This window comes from Vulpes vulpes, chromosome 2 (genome assembly GCF_048418805.1).
Source record: "Vulpes vulpes isolate BD-2025 chromosome 2, VulVul3, whole genome shotgun sequence".
NCBI classification, from domain to species: domain Eukaryota; kingdom Metazoa; phylum Chordata; class Mammalia; order Carnivora; family Canidae; genus Vulpes; species Vulpes vulpes.
The window spans coordinates 75,656,897-75,671,591 of NC_132781.1; the positions used below are offsets into that span (position 1 = coordinate 75,656,897).

The 14,695-nt window shown below is 39.1% G+C and overlaps 1 protein-coding gene across 1 annotated transcript; it reads right to left on the reverse strand.

The window, feature by feature from the left end:
- Positions 1-443: 443 nt before the first annotated feature.
- On the reverse strand, positions 444-14,478 carry ARL9 (ARF like GTPase 9). Its single transcript, XM_026003567.2, has 4 exons — positions 14,010-14,478; positions 10,537-10,699; positions 7,728-7,903; positions 444-739 (listed from the first exon to the last, which is right to left on the reverse strand). The coding sequence occupies exons 1-4, from the start codon at positions 14,280-14,282 to the stop codon at positions 560-562; spliced, it is 792 nt and encodes a 263-aa protein (XP_025859352.1). The 5' UTR covers positions 14,283-14,478; the 3' UTR covers positions 444-559.
- Between the last annotated feature and the right edge of the window lie 217 nt (positions 14,479-14,695).

The following is a 14,695-nucleotide window of genomic DNA, read 5'->3' on the forward strand; positions in this document are numbered from 1 at the left end:
TTATCTTTGTATAAAAACAAAATGCCAAGTTTTTAAAAATCAAATTCTCCAAGTGTTCCTATTCTAGTGTATCAGGCTCCTAAAAAAGAAGTCTTTCCTGTATCTAAATGCCATTAATTCATATTTCCATAATCGTCTGATACTGCTTACTTTTCTCATTGCTTTATCTTGATATTTCTTTCCTTACAGTGTTAAATAAATCTACTTAAGGGAGAACACCTAGATTTTTACTTGAAAAGAGGTAGTTTATTAAAGTATTTTAATATAAATCTCATGTCATTGAAAAACTACAAATGCTTTGAATGCTTAATGTTCACTTTAATTTTGTTGATGAAAATTTAAATCCCCAAATATATTATTTTACCAATATTTTTAAAGTTCAAAATCTAAACATAGGCTCTTAATCAATTAACATTATCTTTGTATATATATCACGCATTAAGAAAATAGGAAATGGCTTATTCTTTATTTGACAGCAGAAACCTTTGGCTTCAAACCTGTAATTCAACACTCCCTGGTGACATTTAGATCAAGAACTGCACAGTGGGCCTGGGCTTGGTCACTGCATATCTGCAGCCAGGTGTGCAATCAAGTCTTTGGCATCTTGCATGACAGAAGGGATTTCTGAGCCATTCTCAGTCACTTGGGTTCCAAACAAGAACATCTTCCTGTCATTTCCCACCTCAGACAATGCCAAAGCTTCATGGATATCTGTAATACGATAGGCTGCTTCAAGATCCTTCACCCAGAATAGAAAAGGATAGGACAAAGCTGGTTATTTTGCAATCCTTTTGGATAGATATATTTATTACTCTCATTTATTGCTCTCAATGATCCCACCTCCATTTTAATGTGGAGGATATTGTGACCCCATTATTATGACTCCAGTGGTCGTCTGAATATAAAAATTTTAATCAGAATTATACCAGCAATGGGGCACCTGGCTGGCTTAGTTGGTAGAGCATTGATCTTGGGGTTGTGAGTTTGAGCCCCATATAGGGTATAGAACTTGGGGTTGTGAGTTTGAGCCCCATACAGGGTATAGAACTTACAAAAGAAAAAGAAAAAGGGCAGCAGAATTATACCAAGAGTTATGAGCTGTCATCAAAAAAGAATTTTGGGAATGAATTTAATCCATTCTAATACCTTAATTAGTTTTCTAAACACTGTAGTCAACCTGCTTCTATTTTCATTTTTCCATTTCTATTTTATTTATCCAAAATCATATTCAGTAGGATTTTTTAAATGAAATATAGTTGACACACAATGTTACATTAGTTTTAGACATACAGCATAATAGACAACTCAATGTTATTCTATGCTCACCACAAGTGTAGTTACCATCTGTCACCATACAATGCTATTACAATACCAATGATTATATTCCCTGTGCTGTACCTTTCATCCTTGTGACTATTCATTCCATAACTGGAAGCCTGTATCTCCTATTCCCCTCTCACTCCTTTTTGCCCATTCCCTTACCACTCTTTTCTCTGGCAACCATCAATTTGTTCTCTATATTTATGGGTCTATTTCTGCTTTTTGTTTGTTCTTTTGTTATCTACATTCCATTTATATATGGAATCAGATGGTATTTGTCTTTGTCTGATGCATTTCACTTAGCATAATACCCTCTAGGTCCACCCATGTTGTCACAAATGGTAAGATCTCATTCTTTTTTTTTATGGTGAATAATATTCCAATATATGTTAATATACTACATCTTCTTTACCCAATTTATCTGTTAATGGACTTTTGGGTTGCTTTCACATCTTGGCTATTATAAATAATGCTGCAATAAACACAGGGGTGCATATGCCTTTTGAATTGGTGTTTTAGTTTTGAGTAAATACTCAGTAGTGGAATAAGGATCACACACTATTTCTGTTTTTAATTTTGTGAGGACCCACCATACTGTTTTCCACAGTGCCTGTACCAATTTACTTTCCCACCAACAATGCACAAGTGTCCTGTTTTCACACCCTCACCAACACTTATTTCTTGTCTTTCTGATTCTAGCCATTTTGACAAGTGTGAGGTGACAGAGATCTCACTTTGGTTTTGATTTGCATTTTCCTGATGATTAGTGGTGTGTTGAGCATCTTTTTCATGTGTCTGTTGGCCATCTATAAGCCTTCTTTGGAGAAATGTCTGGTCATGTCTTCTATTTTTAATTGGACTACTTGTTTTTTGAATGTTGAGTTGTGTAAGTTCCTTACATATTTTGGATATTAAGTCCTTATCAAATATATATCATTGCCAGATATCTTTTCCCAATCAGTATTTACTTTTTAAAAAAAGATTTTATTTGAGAGAGAGAGATAGTGAGAGAGATCATGAGCGGGGGGGGGGGGGGCAGAGAGAGAAGCAGACTCTCTTCTCAGCAGGGAACCCAACATGCAGCTCAATCCCAGGACCCCAGGATCATGATCTGAGCCAAAGGCAGATGCTTAACCGACTGAGCCACCAAGGCATCCCTTGCCTTTTGGTTTTGTTGATGGATTCCTTTGCTGTGCAGAAGCTTTTAATTTTTATGTAGTCCCAATAGTTTATTTTTGTCTTGTTTCCCTTGCCTCAGACATATCTAGAAAAATGTTTCTGGTGGTATCTGGCTGCAGTTGATACTGGTGTTCAAGATGTTGGTCATCCCAATATATTGCCTAAGATCAGAATTCATTTACTCTTAGAGTCTACAGTGACTTTAAACAGTGTTAATGGATCCAGTAATATGTGGACAATGTCTGAAAGTAATAAATTCACTGATTGGAGAGGAAGAAAATGAGGAGAATGCTGGATAAAAAGAGAGGTTCCTTGTGGTGATAAAAGCACATTAGGGATAGAGGGGTCTGGCTGGCTCAGTCATAGAGGATGCAACCCTTGATCACAGGGTCATGAGTTTGAGCCCCACATTGGGTAGAATTTACTTAAAAAAAAAAAAAGTAAAAGTCAATGTGGTTTTAAAAAAAGGCACATCATGTATAAATAGTACGTTTATCTCATATTTGCATATTGTGCATTTATAGAATAGAGGTCATCACTCCAACAAGAGTAAAAACAGTAAGATGACTTTTAAAAGCTATAAATGAGACACCAAATGGCTCTGTTTAATTAATATGAGGAAAATAAGAGATACAAATCACAATAGAAGGCACTGATAAAGTAGACTATTAAAAATGGAAAACTATACAGGTGAGAAAAATGTGCAAAATGAGATCAGATGTAGGGAACTCAGAGACTTCATCAAAGGTAATAACATTCACATTATAGGGATCTTAGAAGAAGCACATAGTGGAGAGGACAAAAAATTTATTTAAAGAAATAATAGCTGAAGATTTCCCTAATTTAAGCCAGGAAACAGGTAGCCAGATCTAGGAGGCGCAGAGATCCACCAACAAAATCAACCAAGAAACACAGTGATTAAAATGGCAAAAAGTAGTGATGCAGAATTTTAAAAGCAGCAAGAGAAAAGAAGACAGTTACATACAAAAGAAATCCCATAAGGCTATCCACAGAAACTTTGCAGGCCAGAAGAGAGTGGCAGGATATATTCAAAGGGCTGAAAGAAAAATATCTACAACCAAGAGTATTCTATCCAACAAACCTATCATTCAGAATAGAGCCCTACAAGAAATGTTAAAGGGGATTCTTTGAGTGGAAAGAAAAGTAAGTAAGAGTAAGATAAGCAGGAAGCACAAAAGCAATACAAATAAATAGATTTGTAAAAATCAGTCAAGGGACTCACAAAATAAAAGGACGTAAAGTATGACACCATATACCTAAACGTGGATCCATGGGGGAGAGGAGGAAAGAATGATTTCAAACTTAAGTAACGATCAATTTAATACAGACTGCTATGTGTAGATGCTATATACAAACCTAATTGTAACCACAAATCAAAAACCAGTAATATACTGCAAAAAAGGGGATCCCTGGGTGGCTCAGCGGTTTGGTGCCTGCCTTTGGCCCAGGGACGATCCTGGGGTCCCGGGATCGAGTCCCGTGTCGGGCTCCCGGCATGGAGCCTGCTTCTCCCTCTGCCTGTGTCTCTGCCTCTCTCTATATATATGTCTATCATGAATAAATAAATAAATAAATAAATAAATAAATAAATAAATAAAATAAAAAATAAAATCTTAGATACTGCAAAAAATACAGAGAAAGGAAAGGAAGTATATCACTAAAAAAAAAAAAAAAAAAAAAAAAAAGCCAGCAAACCACATGAGAATAAGAGAAGATCAGAGAACTACAAAAACAACCACAAAACAAGTTACAAAATGGCAAAAAATACATACCTATCATTACTTTGAACATAAACAGACTATACGCTCTGATCAAAAGACACAGAGTGGCAGAATGGATTAAAAAACAAGACCCATGCACACCTGAGTAGCTCAGTTAAGCGTCCAACTCTTGATTTTGGCTCAGGTCATGATCTCAGGGTTGAGAGAAGAAGCCCTGCATAGGGGTCCAGACTAGGCATGGAGCCTGCTTAAGATTCTTTCTCCCCCCGGCCCCTCCTCCCTTCCCTTTCAAGAAAACAAAAACAAAACCAAAAAAACCCAAAACCAAAAAAGCCTGAGACCCATATATATGCTGCCTATAAGAGATTCATTTTAGGAATGCCTGGCTGGCTCAGTCAGTAGAGCATGCAATCTTTGATCTCAAGGTTGTGAGTTCAAACTTCACACGGGGTGGAAGGTTTACTTTAAAAAAAAAAATTATCCTATGACTAGTAATCATGCTACTGGGTATTTTCCAAAAGAATAAGAAAACACTAATTCAAAAGGACACATGCACCTTTATGTTTATTGAAGCATTATTTACAGTTGTCCAACTATGGAAGCAACCCAAGTATCCATCAAAAATGGTTAAAGATGTGGTGTGTGTGTGCGCATGTACACACACACACATACACACAGTCAGAGAAAGACAAATACCATATGATTTCACTCCATGGAAAATTTAAGATACAAAAGAAAACAAACAAACAAACAAACAAACAAAAAACAGAAAAAGAGACATACCAAAAAACAGACTCTTAATTATAAAGAACAAACAGTTACCAGATGGGAGGTGAGTGGGGAGGAATGGGTGATGTGGGTGAAGAGCATTAAGAGTATACTTACCTTGACAAGCACTGAGTAATATATATGGACCTACTGAATCACTATATTATATACATGAAAGTAATGTTAACTACACTGGAATTAAATAAAATTTTAAAAATGTGCTGTTTAAAAAAATAAATGGAAAGCTGTATATAAAGAAGAGAACCATCAGCAAAGTAAAATAATAGTCAACAAGTTGCTGAAGAAGATATTCGTAATGCATATAAACACCAAAGGATTATTTCTTTCAAAAGATAAAGACCTCTACAACTCAAATAAGAAAAAATAAACACTCTAAAGGAAATTTGGGAAAAGATATTGAAAGACAATTCACAGGGGCACCTGGGTGGCTCAGTCAGTTGAGCAACTGACTCTTGATTTCTGCTCGGGTCATGCATGATCTTGTGGTTGTGGGATTGAGCCTGATGTCAGGCTCTGCACTGGACACGGAGCCTGCCTGAGATTCTCTCTCCCTCTCCCCTGCCCTTTCCTCCTCTCTCATGCTCTCTCTCTCGCTCTAAAAAGAAGTAAATAAATAAAAGATAATTCACAGATGTGGAAATTGGTTTCAAAGAAAGAAAAGAATTTGAAACTAATAACCAATGCACACCTGAAAAAAGGTTCCAGCTCACTAATAATTAAGGAAATACAAATTAGAATAATGGGATAAAATTTTAGCTCTATTAGATTGGCGAAAATGAAAAAGTTGGACAATATCAAGAATTGAGAAGGATGTGGAGCTGCAAAAATCTGTCATATTCTGTTGGTGGAAAAATAAATTGGTGCAATATCTTTGGGAAAGCAACTTAGTAAGATCTAGTAAAACTGAATATGTACAAATCCGAAAACCTAGCAATTCCTCTTTTAGATGTATGCACTAGAGAAATGTTGAGACACATCTACAAAGAGACACATACATAAAGGTTCACTGTAGCACTGTTTATGACAACAAATGATTGGAAATAACCCAAAATACCCAGCAAGAAAACATTAAATTGTGGTATATTCATGCAATGGAATACTATACAGCTCACTTACATGTACCATGGTCTTTGTAGTTTTTGGTACTTAAAATATTCCAGTTTAAAACAAAACAAAACAAAAGCTCCAGCCCTTATTTTAAATATAATCTGCTGGACTAGCTTCTATTCTGGACTGTACTATACACCCTCTTTTAAGTCATCATTTGTAATTACTTAATTTACAGCCATAAACATTCTCCCTTCGAAGTAGTGGAAGAATCAAGTTCCCTAATGATTGGCAATCTTAGCAACTGAAAGAGGGGCTTTAATATCACAATGTTATAGATGTTTCGTTTTTTTACTTTTTTATTGTGGCAAAATACACATAACAAAATTTACCACCTTAACCATGATGAGTGTACGGTTCAGTATATTCACAGTATTGTGCAACCATCTACCTCCAGAAGTCTTCATATTGCAAAACTGAAACTTTATACCAACAAAATAACTCCCATTTCTCCTTCCCCCCATTTTTTTTTTTTTAGGATTTTATTTATTTATTCACAAGAGACACACAGAGAGAGAGAGAGAGAGAGAGCGGCAGAGACACAGGCAGAGGGAGAAGCAGGCTCCATGCAGGGAGCGTGATGTGGGACTTGATCCTGGGTCTCCAGGATCATGCCCTGGGCTGAAGGTGGCCCTAAACCGCTGAGCCACCTGGGCTGCCCTCCTTCCCCCAATCTAAGGCAACCATCACCAATATAAACTTTGTACCCATTAAACAATGATTCCTCCTTCTCCTCTCCTTCCATTCCCTGGTAACCTCTAATTTACTGTCTCTATGAATTTGCCTACTCCAGGTACCTCATAAATGTAGAATCATACAATACTTGTTACTTCATTACTGGCTTATTTCACTTAGCATAATGTCCTCAAGGTTATCCATATTATAAGCATGTGTCAGAATGTCCTTTTTTAAGGCTGAATGATATCCCATGGTATGTATATATCATGTTTTGTTTATCCATTCGTCCATGGAGGGACACTTGGGTTGCTTCTACCTTGTGGCTATCATGAATAATTCTGCTGTGAACATGGATGTAGGAGTATCAGTATGAGTTCCTGCTTTCAAATCTGTTGAGTATATACCCAGAAGTGGAATTGTTGGATCATATGGGAGTTCTAATTTTAGTTTTTTTAAGGAACTGCATACTGTTTTCTAAAGTGGCTGCAACATTTTACATTCCCAATGACACTGTACAGGTTCCAATTTCTCCATGGTCGTTTAATATTTTTTATGTGTGTGAAATAAATTCAGGTCAGGTTAACTGATCTAAAACAAACTATTTCTTTACATATGGTAGACACTCAAATATTTTATTGAAATCAATTCAACCATCAGTAAATGTTTATTGAATTAAATTCAACATGTATTTGTTGAATTTCTACTATGCTGGTTCAGTATACAGGTATTATAAGGCACACAAAGATGAATAATGGTCTTTATTCTCAGGGAGTTTATAATCCAGTAGATCTAACAAGTATAAACTAAACTGAATGTATTGCATATTGTTAAATATCTAGGTATTAGAGGTAGACATTTCTTTTATTAACAATAAAACTACTGAGTACAACTTATATTTGCACAGATTTTTACCTGTTTGTTTGCAAACACAACCAGAGGAAGGATTGGGTTTGTTCCAATTAATTGATGAAGGTGTTTCTTAGCTTCAGGCAATCTGTTGTGATCTGCTGAATCCACCACAAAGATCAGCAGCAATCCTCTGGACAGGTACATTTCCCAATAAGAACGGAAAGGTTCACTGCCACCAACTACAGAGAAGAGTAGAGAAAGAAGACACCAAACACATTGCAGAAGCATCCACTGAGGAGGCAGGAAAAGCACTTTTAGATAACTTCCAAACACCGGACAGGTGTTCTGATAAAATACCACTGTGTTAGAGTGTATCCAATTCTGAGAATGACTGGAGACATGCTACTGGGGAAATTGGCTGGCAGAAATATCTACCCTCCACAAGTGGTGTAATCATTCTGGAACACAAAGGGTCAGCATAAAGACACTAGACACTCACCTTCTGGTCTGTAACACACATCGGCCATGTGGGCCACTGTCTATCTATCCGTTAAGCTCAGAAAATGTGAGTAGGTTACTAAAATAATTCAAATTGGTGGGTTAAAACACATCTTTCTCTAAAATAAATTTGAAATGGACTGAATTCACTGGCTAGCCTCACTTGCACAATCGTTTTCCTTTGTCAAAATCCCAGAACTAATTTATCCTATTAACACTGCACTAAGAGTTAATATGATCCTGTAGGCATTAAGGAATACATGCCTCAGAAAAAAATGCCTTTAGGTTATTTCATTTTGCTGATTCTTCCCAGAAGAAACTTACTGATAATGATAATAACATATACACAATGAACTGAGTTTTTATTTTTCTCCTAGACCAGAGGTTGGCAACCCATGGCCCACAGTCTAAATCTGGCCCGTTGCCTGTTTTTGTAGCCCACGGACAAAGAATGGATTTTTCATTTTTGAATGTTGGAGGGAAAAAAGAATAAATTCCATGGCACATGAACATCATATTGCATTTGGATTTCAGTGTCTACAAAATAAAGTTTTATCAGAACACAGACATATGGACTTGTTCACATATTGTCTATGGCCACTTCCATACTACAACAGAGTTTAGTAGTTGCATAGAGACCATGTGGTCCCCAAAGCCTAAATTAGCGCCACCTAACCCTTTACAGAAAATTTTCAAGACCACTATTTTAGGAATTTAAACAAAACATTTAAAATAGTATCGGGAAAGGGTCTTGATTTGCCTGTCCTTTGTTTCCTTTTTACAGAACTAGGCTAATTCCCTAAAAAGTATTTTGTGTTATTAACTTTTTAAAAGAATGTTGTATAATCTTCTAAGTCATATGGTTTTAACATATTTAGTTTAAGGATGAATGAACGTTTGAGTTGTTCCTCATTTTTTTGTGACACATGACATTTCACTCATATAGAGGTTTTTACCTTTTTGTTATTAACTTCTAACTTAACTACAATGCAAACAACATGGTTTGTATGATGCCCCTTCTCTAAAAAATTGAAGACTTGATGTATGGTCCACTAGGTGGTCGTTTTTGGTAAGTGTTCCATGAGTATTTGAGAACACATGTATTTTAGCTTTGGGATGTAACTAAAATTGTCTAAGTGGGCAATCTTATATTGTCCACTGGGTGAAACTTGTTGCTTTTGTTCAGATTCTGTGTATCTTTGCTTATTTTTTTCCTCTTTGATTCTATTAATAATTGACAATATGTTGAAATCTCTCACTCCAATGGTAGATATGTTCATTTGTTTCCCCAAGCTGGATTCTTCCTTTCTTTTCATTCCTTCATTCCTTCCTTCCTTTCTTTTCACTTTTTATATTTTGAGACTATTTTCTTAGCTATTTGGTTAAAATTATTATTTATTCTACATCTTCTGAACAAATTAAAGCCTCTATTCCTAATAATGTTGTTAGCTGAAAGATTTGCCTACACATTTACCAATTTATCTGCCCATATTTTCTTTTTTTAATTGGATGAAAGCAAAAATAAAAAGGTGATTGCAGTAATCTAAGTGAGAGATGGTATAGGTTTTAACTCAAATAGGTACAGTAGGTAAGAATATAATTAATGAATCTAAGATTTGTTTTAGAGGTAGAAAAATTCAGTGTTTTGTTTGTGTAGTGGAGGTGGGGGTGCAAAAGGAGAAATCAAGGGTGACTCATAGTTTTCTGGCTTGAGTAACATGATAGGTGAGGAGCCCTTTACTGACCAGTAGATTATAGGGAAAGGAACAGATATGGAGATAAATGAAGCATTTTGAGTATTTTAGGTTTGAGAGGCCAATTAGATACCCAGATGAAGATGTCAGCTGATATTTGGCTGGACAGATAAATTTGGGAGTCATTAGCATATTGATGGTATTTAAGGCCAATAAGGATCGATAAAATCATCTAAGGAGAGAGTGTAGAGAGAACAGAATCTAATGCAACTTTGGGGAAGAGCAGTATTTAGAAAGATGACAACTCCAGAATTACTTTAGTGTAGAGACGTCTGGGCTGCCCTCTGGTTACAAAAAGAGGTTTGTGGCTTATTTATAGAAATATGCTGTATTTACTTAGATTGAATGTTTATTGGAGGTAGTAAGGGAAGAGAGAGGCTACTATAGGTGGGCCTTTCTTGCAGCTCCCTCTTATGCCAGCCACTGTAAAAAGGAGGAAATAAGAATAGAGGGTTATTTCCTCCACACTGCACTATTAAACTATATATGCATTCAAAAGTGTAGGGGAACCTGACCCAGTGTCACTTTTTCATAAGGGTGCAATGTTGCTAATAGTATTTCTGCATTATGGTATAACAAGATGAGCCCCTCTCCTGTTACTAATGAGAAGGAGGGCTTACTCTCCAGGAACTCCATTTGGCTATCTTCAGTGTTAATGCATACTGCGTTGAAACCTTGGGTGGGTGCCACACTGTGCTGGACTCTGTTTAAAGCTAGAGAGTGGAGAACACTGGTCTTTCCTGCTCCATCCAGGCCCAACACAAGGATCTGCTTATTCTTCTCCTGTGAAAACAAAAGGCAAATCAATAAACCTATGCGACCAGGGCCTTGTTTTCCTGGCTCCTGGCTTCTGGCAGTGGGCTTGCCTGTGTTAGGACCCAATAATAATTGTGGAATTGTAAACCAGAGCAAAACTTCACAAAACCAGAGCAAAACTTCATGAGACATTTAACATGTCTAGGGGCACCTGGCTAGCTCAGTTAGTAGAGCATGGGACTCTTGCTTTTGGGGTCATGAGTTCAAGCCCCCCATTGGGCATGGAGCTCACTTAAAAAAAAGCTTAATAGATCCAGTTTGTATTTTATAATCAACCATTAGTTATGTGGTATTAATCATACCACATCCCTCCATCCTCCAACTAGAGAGGTGATAATCAGTCAAATATAGGCTTTATATATAGCCTATATATATATATATATATATATATATATATATATATATATATATCATAGGAGGTACCATAGATTACAGGATCAATTTTCAGACTTCACTTTGCTTCTTGAGTTTATATCCACTGGGGATTGCACCAGAATTTCGTTTTTTGTTTGGGATCTTGGGACCTCTAAGGTTCAAGTACTAACTATGCCATTCAGCATGTAAGCCATCTAAGGTCTCATATTATTGATCTGTTTTCTTTTGCCAATTAGATCACTAATTAGATTAAAAGATTTTAGGGCAAGATTCCCCTTGTATACTTTTTAATATAAATATCATGATTAAATGAAAAGGGCTAAGGTTATAGAAATTGTTAAATTGGTTCCAATCACAAATGAACACTTATTTTAGAACCTGATGTTAAATCTGTCGAACTTGACATAAGCTTTAAAAAGGAGCATTCCAAAAAAAAAAAAATAATAAATAAATAAATAAATAAATAAATAAAAAATAAAAAGAAGCATTCCATCAACATACAAAAATTAGAAATTTTTATGACAGGTGATTGAGAGACAAGAAAGCAAAAAAGCAAAAAAAAAAAAAAAAGAGAGAGAGACAAGAAAGCTGGGCTGGTATGAAAAGTTCAGAGTGCTCAGAAAGGTGGCTTTTAGTGTGCAAAATTTAATATGAACAGTAACAAATGACCAACAATACATTAGTCAGATTTGCCACAGGAATTAAATTCTACTGCCTGGGAACCTGGGTTGCTTAGTTGTTGAGTGTCTGCCTTTGGTTCAGATTGTGATCCCAGAGTCCTTGTATCAAGTCCCACGTCAGGCTCCCCATGGGGAACCTGCTTCTCCCTCTGCCTATGTCTCTGCCTCTCTCTCTGTGTATCTCATGAATGAATAAATAAAATCTTTGAATAAAGAATTTTACTTCCCAAACTGCCTATTGAAGATGTTTCTCATGCACAAAACACATAATTGTCTTCAATGACATTGGTTTAGAAATAACAACAATCATTTACATTTATACTTGAACACTAAATGCTGACATGAGACTTAGACTGGGTTTCAGAAGGCAAAAAGTGAATTTTTTTTCACTGTCCCACATTTTCTTTTTTTGAAAATAAGATCTGTGTGAAAGTAAGACGTTTGAAGGTCTGGTCTAATAGGGTCTTATATAGAGAACGTGATTTATGAAAACTGTCTCATGAATAACAGAATTAGAAAAAGTACATGTTTGTTTTTGGAGTTCTTAATGCCTCTTAAACCAAATGGTAGTTCTATAGTTATTTCCTATCTCCATCCCCATTTCCTCCCATCTGCATCTAGATGTTATAGTGTCCTTCTGGGAGTGTGATGGTGAGGAAGAGTGACTTGATGGACAGAGAATACTTCATAGAATGATTTAAAATTGCATGCTATAAAGTAAAGGTGGGCCCAAGAAATGGCTGTAAGGTCCACACCTTGTGCCCTCCTTACTGTCTCCACTCAAGGCTACCCCAACATATTTCATCAACTCCAAGATGCACTCCTCCCCCTATTTTAACATCTCTGAAATGAGGATTTTACAATTCATGGTACATCATTTTTGAGAGAGAGAGAGAGAGACAATGCACTTGTGAGAGCAAGGATGGAGGGAGTGGCAGAGGGAGAGGGAGAGAGAATCTCAAGCAGACTCCCCTTGAGCTGGGAGCCCCAGGTGGACTTGATCTCAGAATCCAGAGATCATGACCCAAGCCAAAATTAAGAGTCAGATGCTTAACCAACTGAGCTACCCAAGTATGTCATAGTTTGATTGGCAGCATGTTTTTTTCTCAGTGGTGATAAAATAATGGTATCTGAGATCCTATGAAATATGAGTAAAAACCGTTCCTTACTCTTTCCAACCACATGGCCGTCCCTACTCTATGCTATATAGAAATTCCACAGTCACTGATGTTTGTCATTTTACTTAATTTTTTTAGCAACACGCAGGCTAAAATACATTTTTCATGTTTATCATCTCTTAAGAAAAACTAGGATTATGGTTAAGCCAAAAGTCCTGACACAATTTGTGATTTTGAACACCAATGTTCCCTGTCAAAAGTCATTCTTTTAATGATACCTGGATCTATAATAATCTGTGTTTTATCAGAGATCAAATAGGAGTCAATAATTCAAATTGTTTAGAACCTGAAAGCAGCTGTGAGCTCAGGAACACCAGGAGCAAGAAGCCTATTAAGTTGATCCAAACAATGTCCGTTTTTTCCCTTTTTATCCTTCACCCCCTCAATTTTTTAACTCTGGTAAAATACACATAGTATAAAATTTACTATCTCACCCATTATTAAGCATACAATTCAGTGGTATTAGATACATTCACAGCGCTGTGCAACCACCACCCCCATCCATCTCCGTAACTTTTCATCTTGTAAGAAACTCTGTAGTCACTCATTCCCCCATTCTCCCCGCCCCCTCCCCACCCTCAGCCTGCAGCAACCACCAGTTCTGCTCCTCGCGATTCCGACCGCTCTGGGCACCTCGTATAAGTGGTAGAATAGGGGCCTCTGTGATCGCGGGGCCTGGTTTCCGAGACGTCTCCGCTAAAACCTTGCGGCCATTCCTCTGGGCGCTGCTGGTCCGAAAAACGATGGAAGCAGTGACCCCAAGGAGGTCCGGCCCCCAAACACAGCGCGCACGAACCCCGGAACCCCGCGCGTCGTGCCCCGGGACGCAGGGTCGGGAAGGGGCTCGGACAGAGCCGGCTAGCGCCTCGGGCCGGGGGGGCGGGGGGGGGGGGGGTCGGGACGCCCGAGGGGCGGGGGGGCGGGGCGACGGGAGGGCGGGCGGGGCCGGGGAAGGCGCTGGCGCCGGTTAAAGGTCTGTCCCGCCGCTGCCATCCTCCGGGGACGCCGCTTCCCTCCCGCGCGGCCGCGGCGCCGGTCCCTTACCGGCGGCTCCAGCGGGGGCCTCGCCAAGGCGCCGTTGTCCTTCTCGGTCTCCTCTGGTGTCCCCTTAGGTTGCTCCTTCTCTTTCACCGTCTCGCGCTCTTTCCTCTTTTCCTCCTCTTTACCGTTACTTTTCTCCTCCTTCCCTTTCTCTCTCCCCTTTTCCTTTTCCTTTCCCTTCACTTTCTCCTTCTCCACCTCCTTCTTTTTCTCCTTTCCTTTTTCCCGAATTTTCTCTTTCTCCGGCTCCTTGCCCTTCTTCTTCCCCTTCTCCATCCTTACCGCCCCAACTCCCTTCCCTCCGAGGGCGCGCCCGCGCGCGGGAGACGGGCCCTGGGTCCCGGCAGGTGCGACCCCGCGGCGCAGACAAGCCCGCGGTCACGACGCGGCGAGGCCCCTCCCAGGGCTGCCGCCGGGCATCTCCCGCCCGCTAGCGGGGGCTGCGGCGCCGCAGGCTCGCCGAATCCGGGGCGGGGGCGGGGGCGGGGGCGGGGCGGAGCTACAGGAAGCGCGGACCCCGGCAACCGCGGGGGGCAGCCGCCGGGGAGGCGGGAGAGCCCCGCGGGGCTCACCTCCCGGGCAGGGAAAAGCGCCCAAGGCGACACTTCCTTGGGAGGCCGCACTACGGCACGATCCCCTGGGGTCGGTCGCGGTGTCTCAGGCCTTCGAGGCCGGCCCAGGTCCTGGCG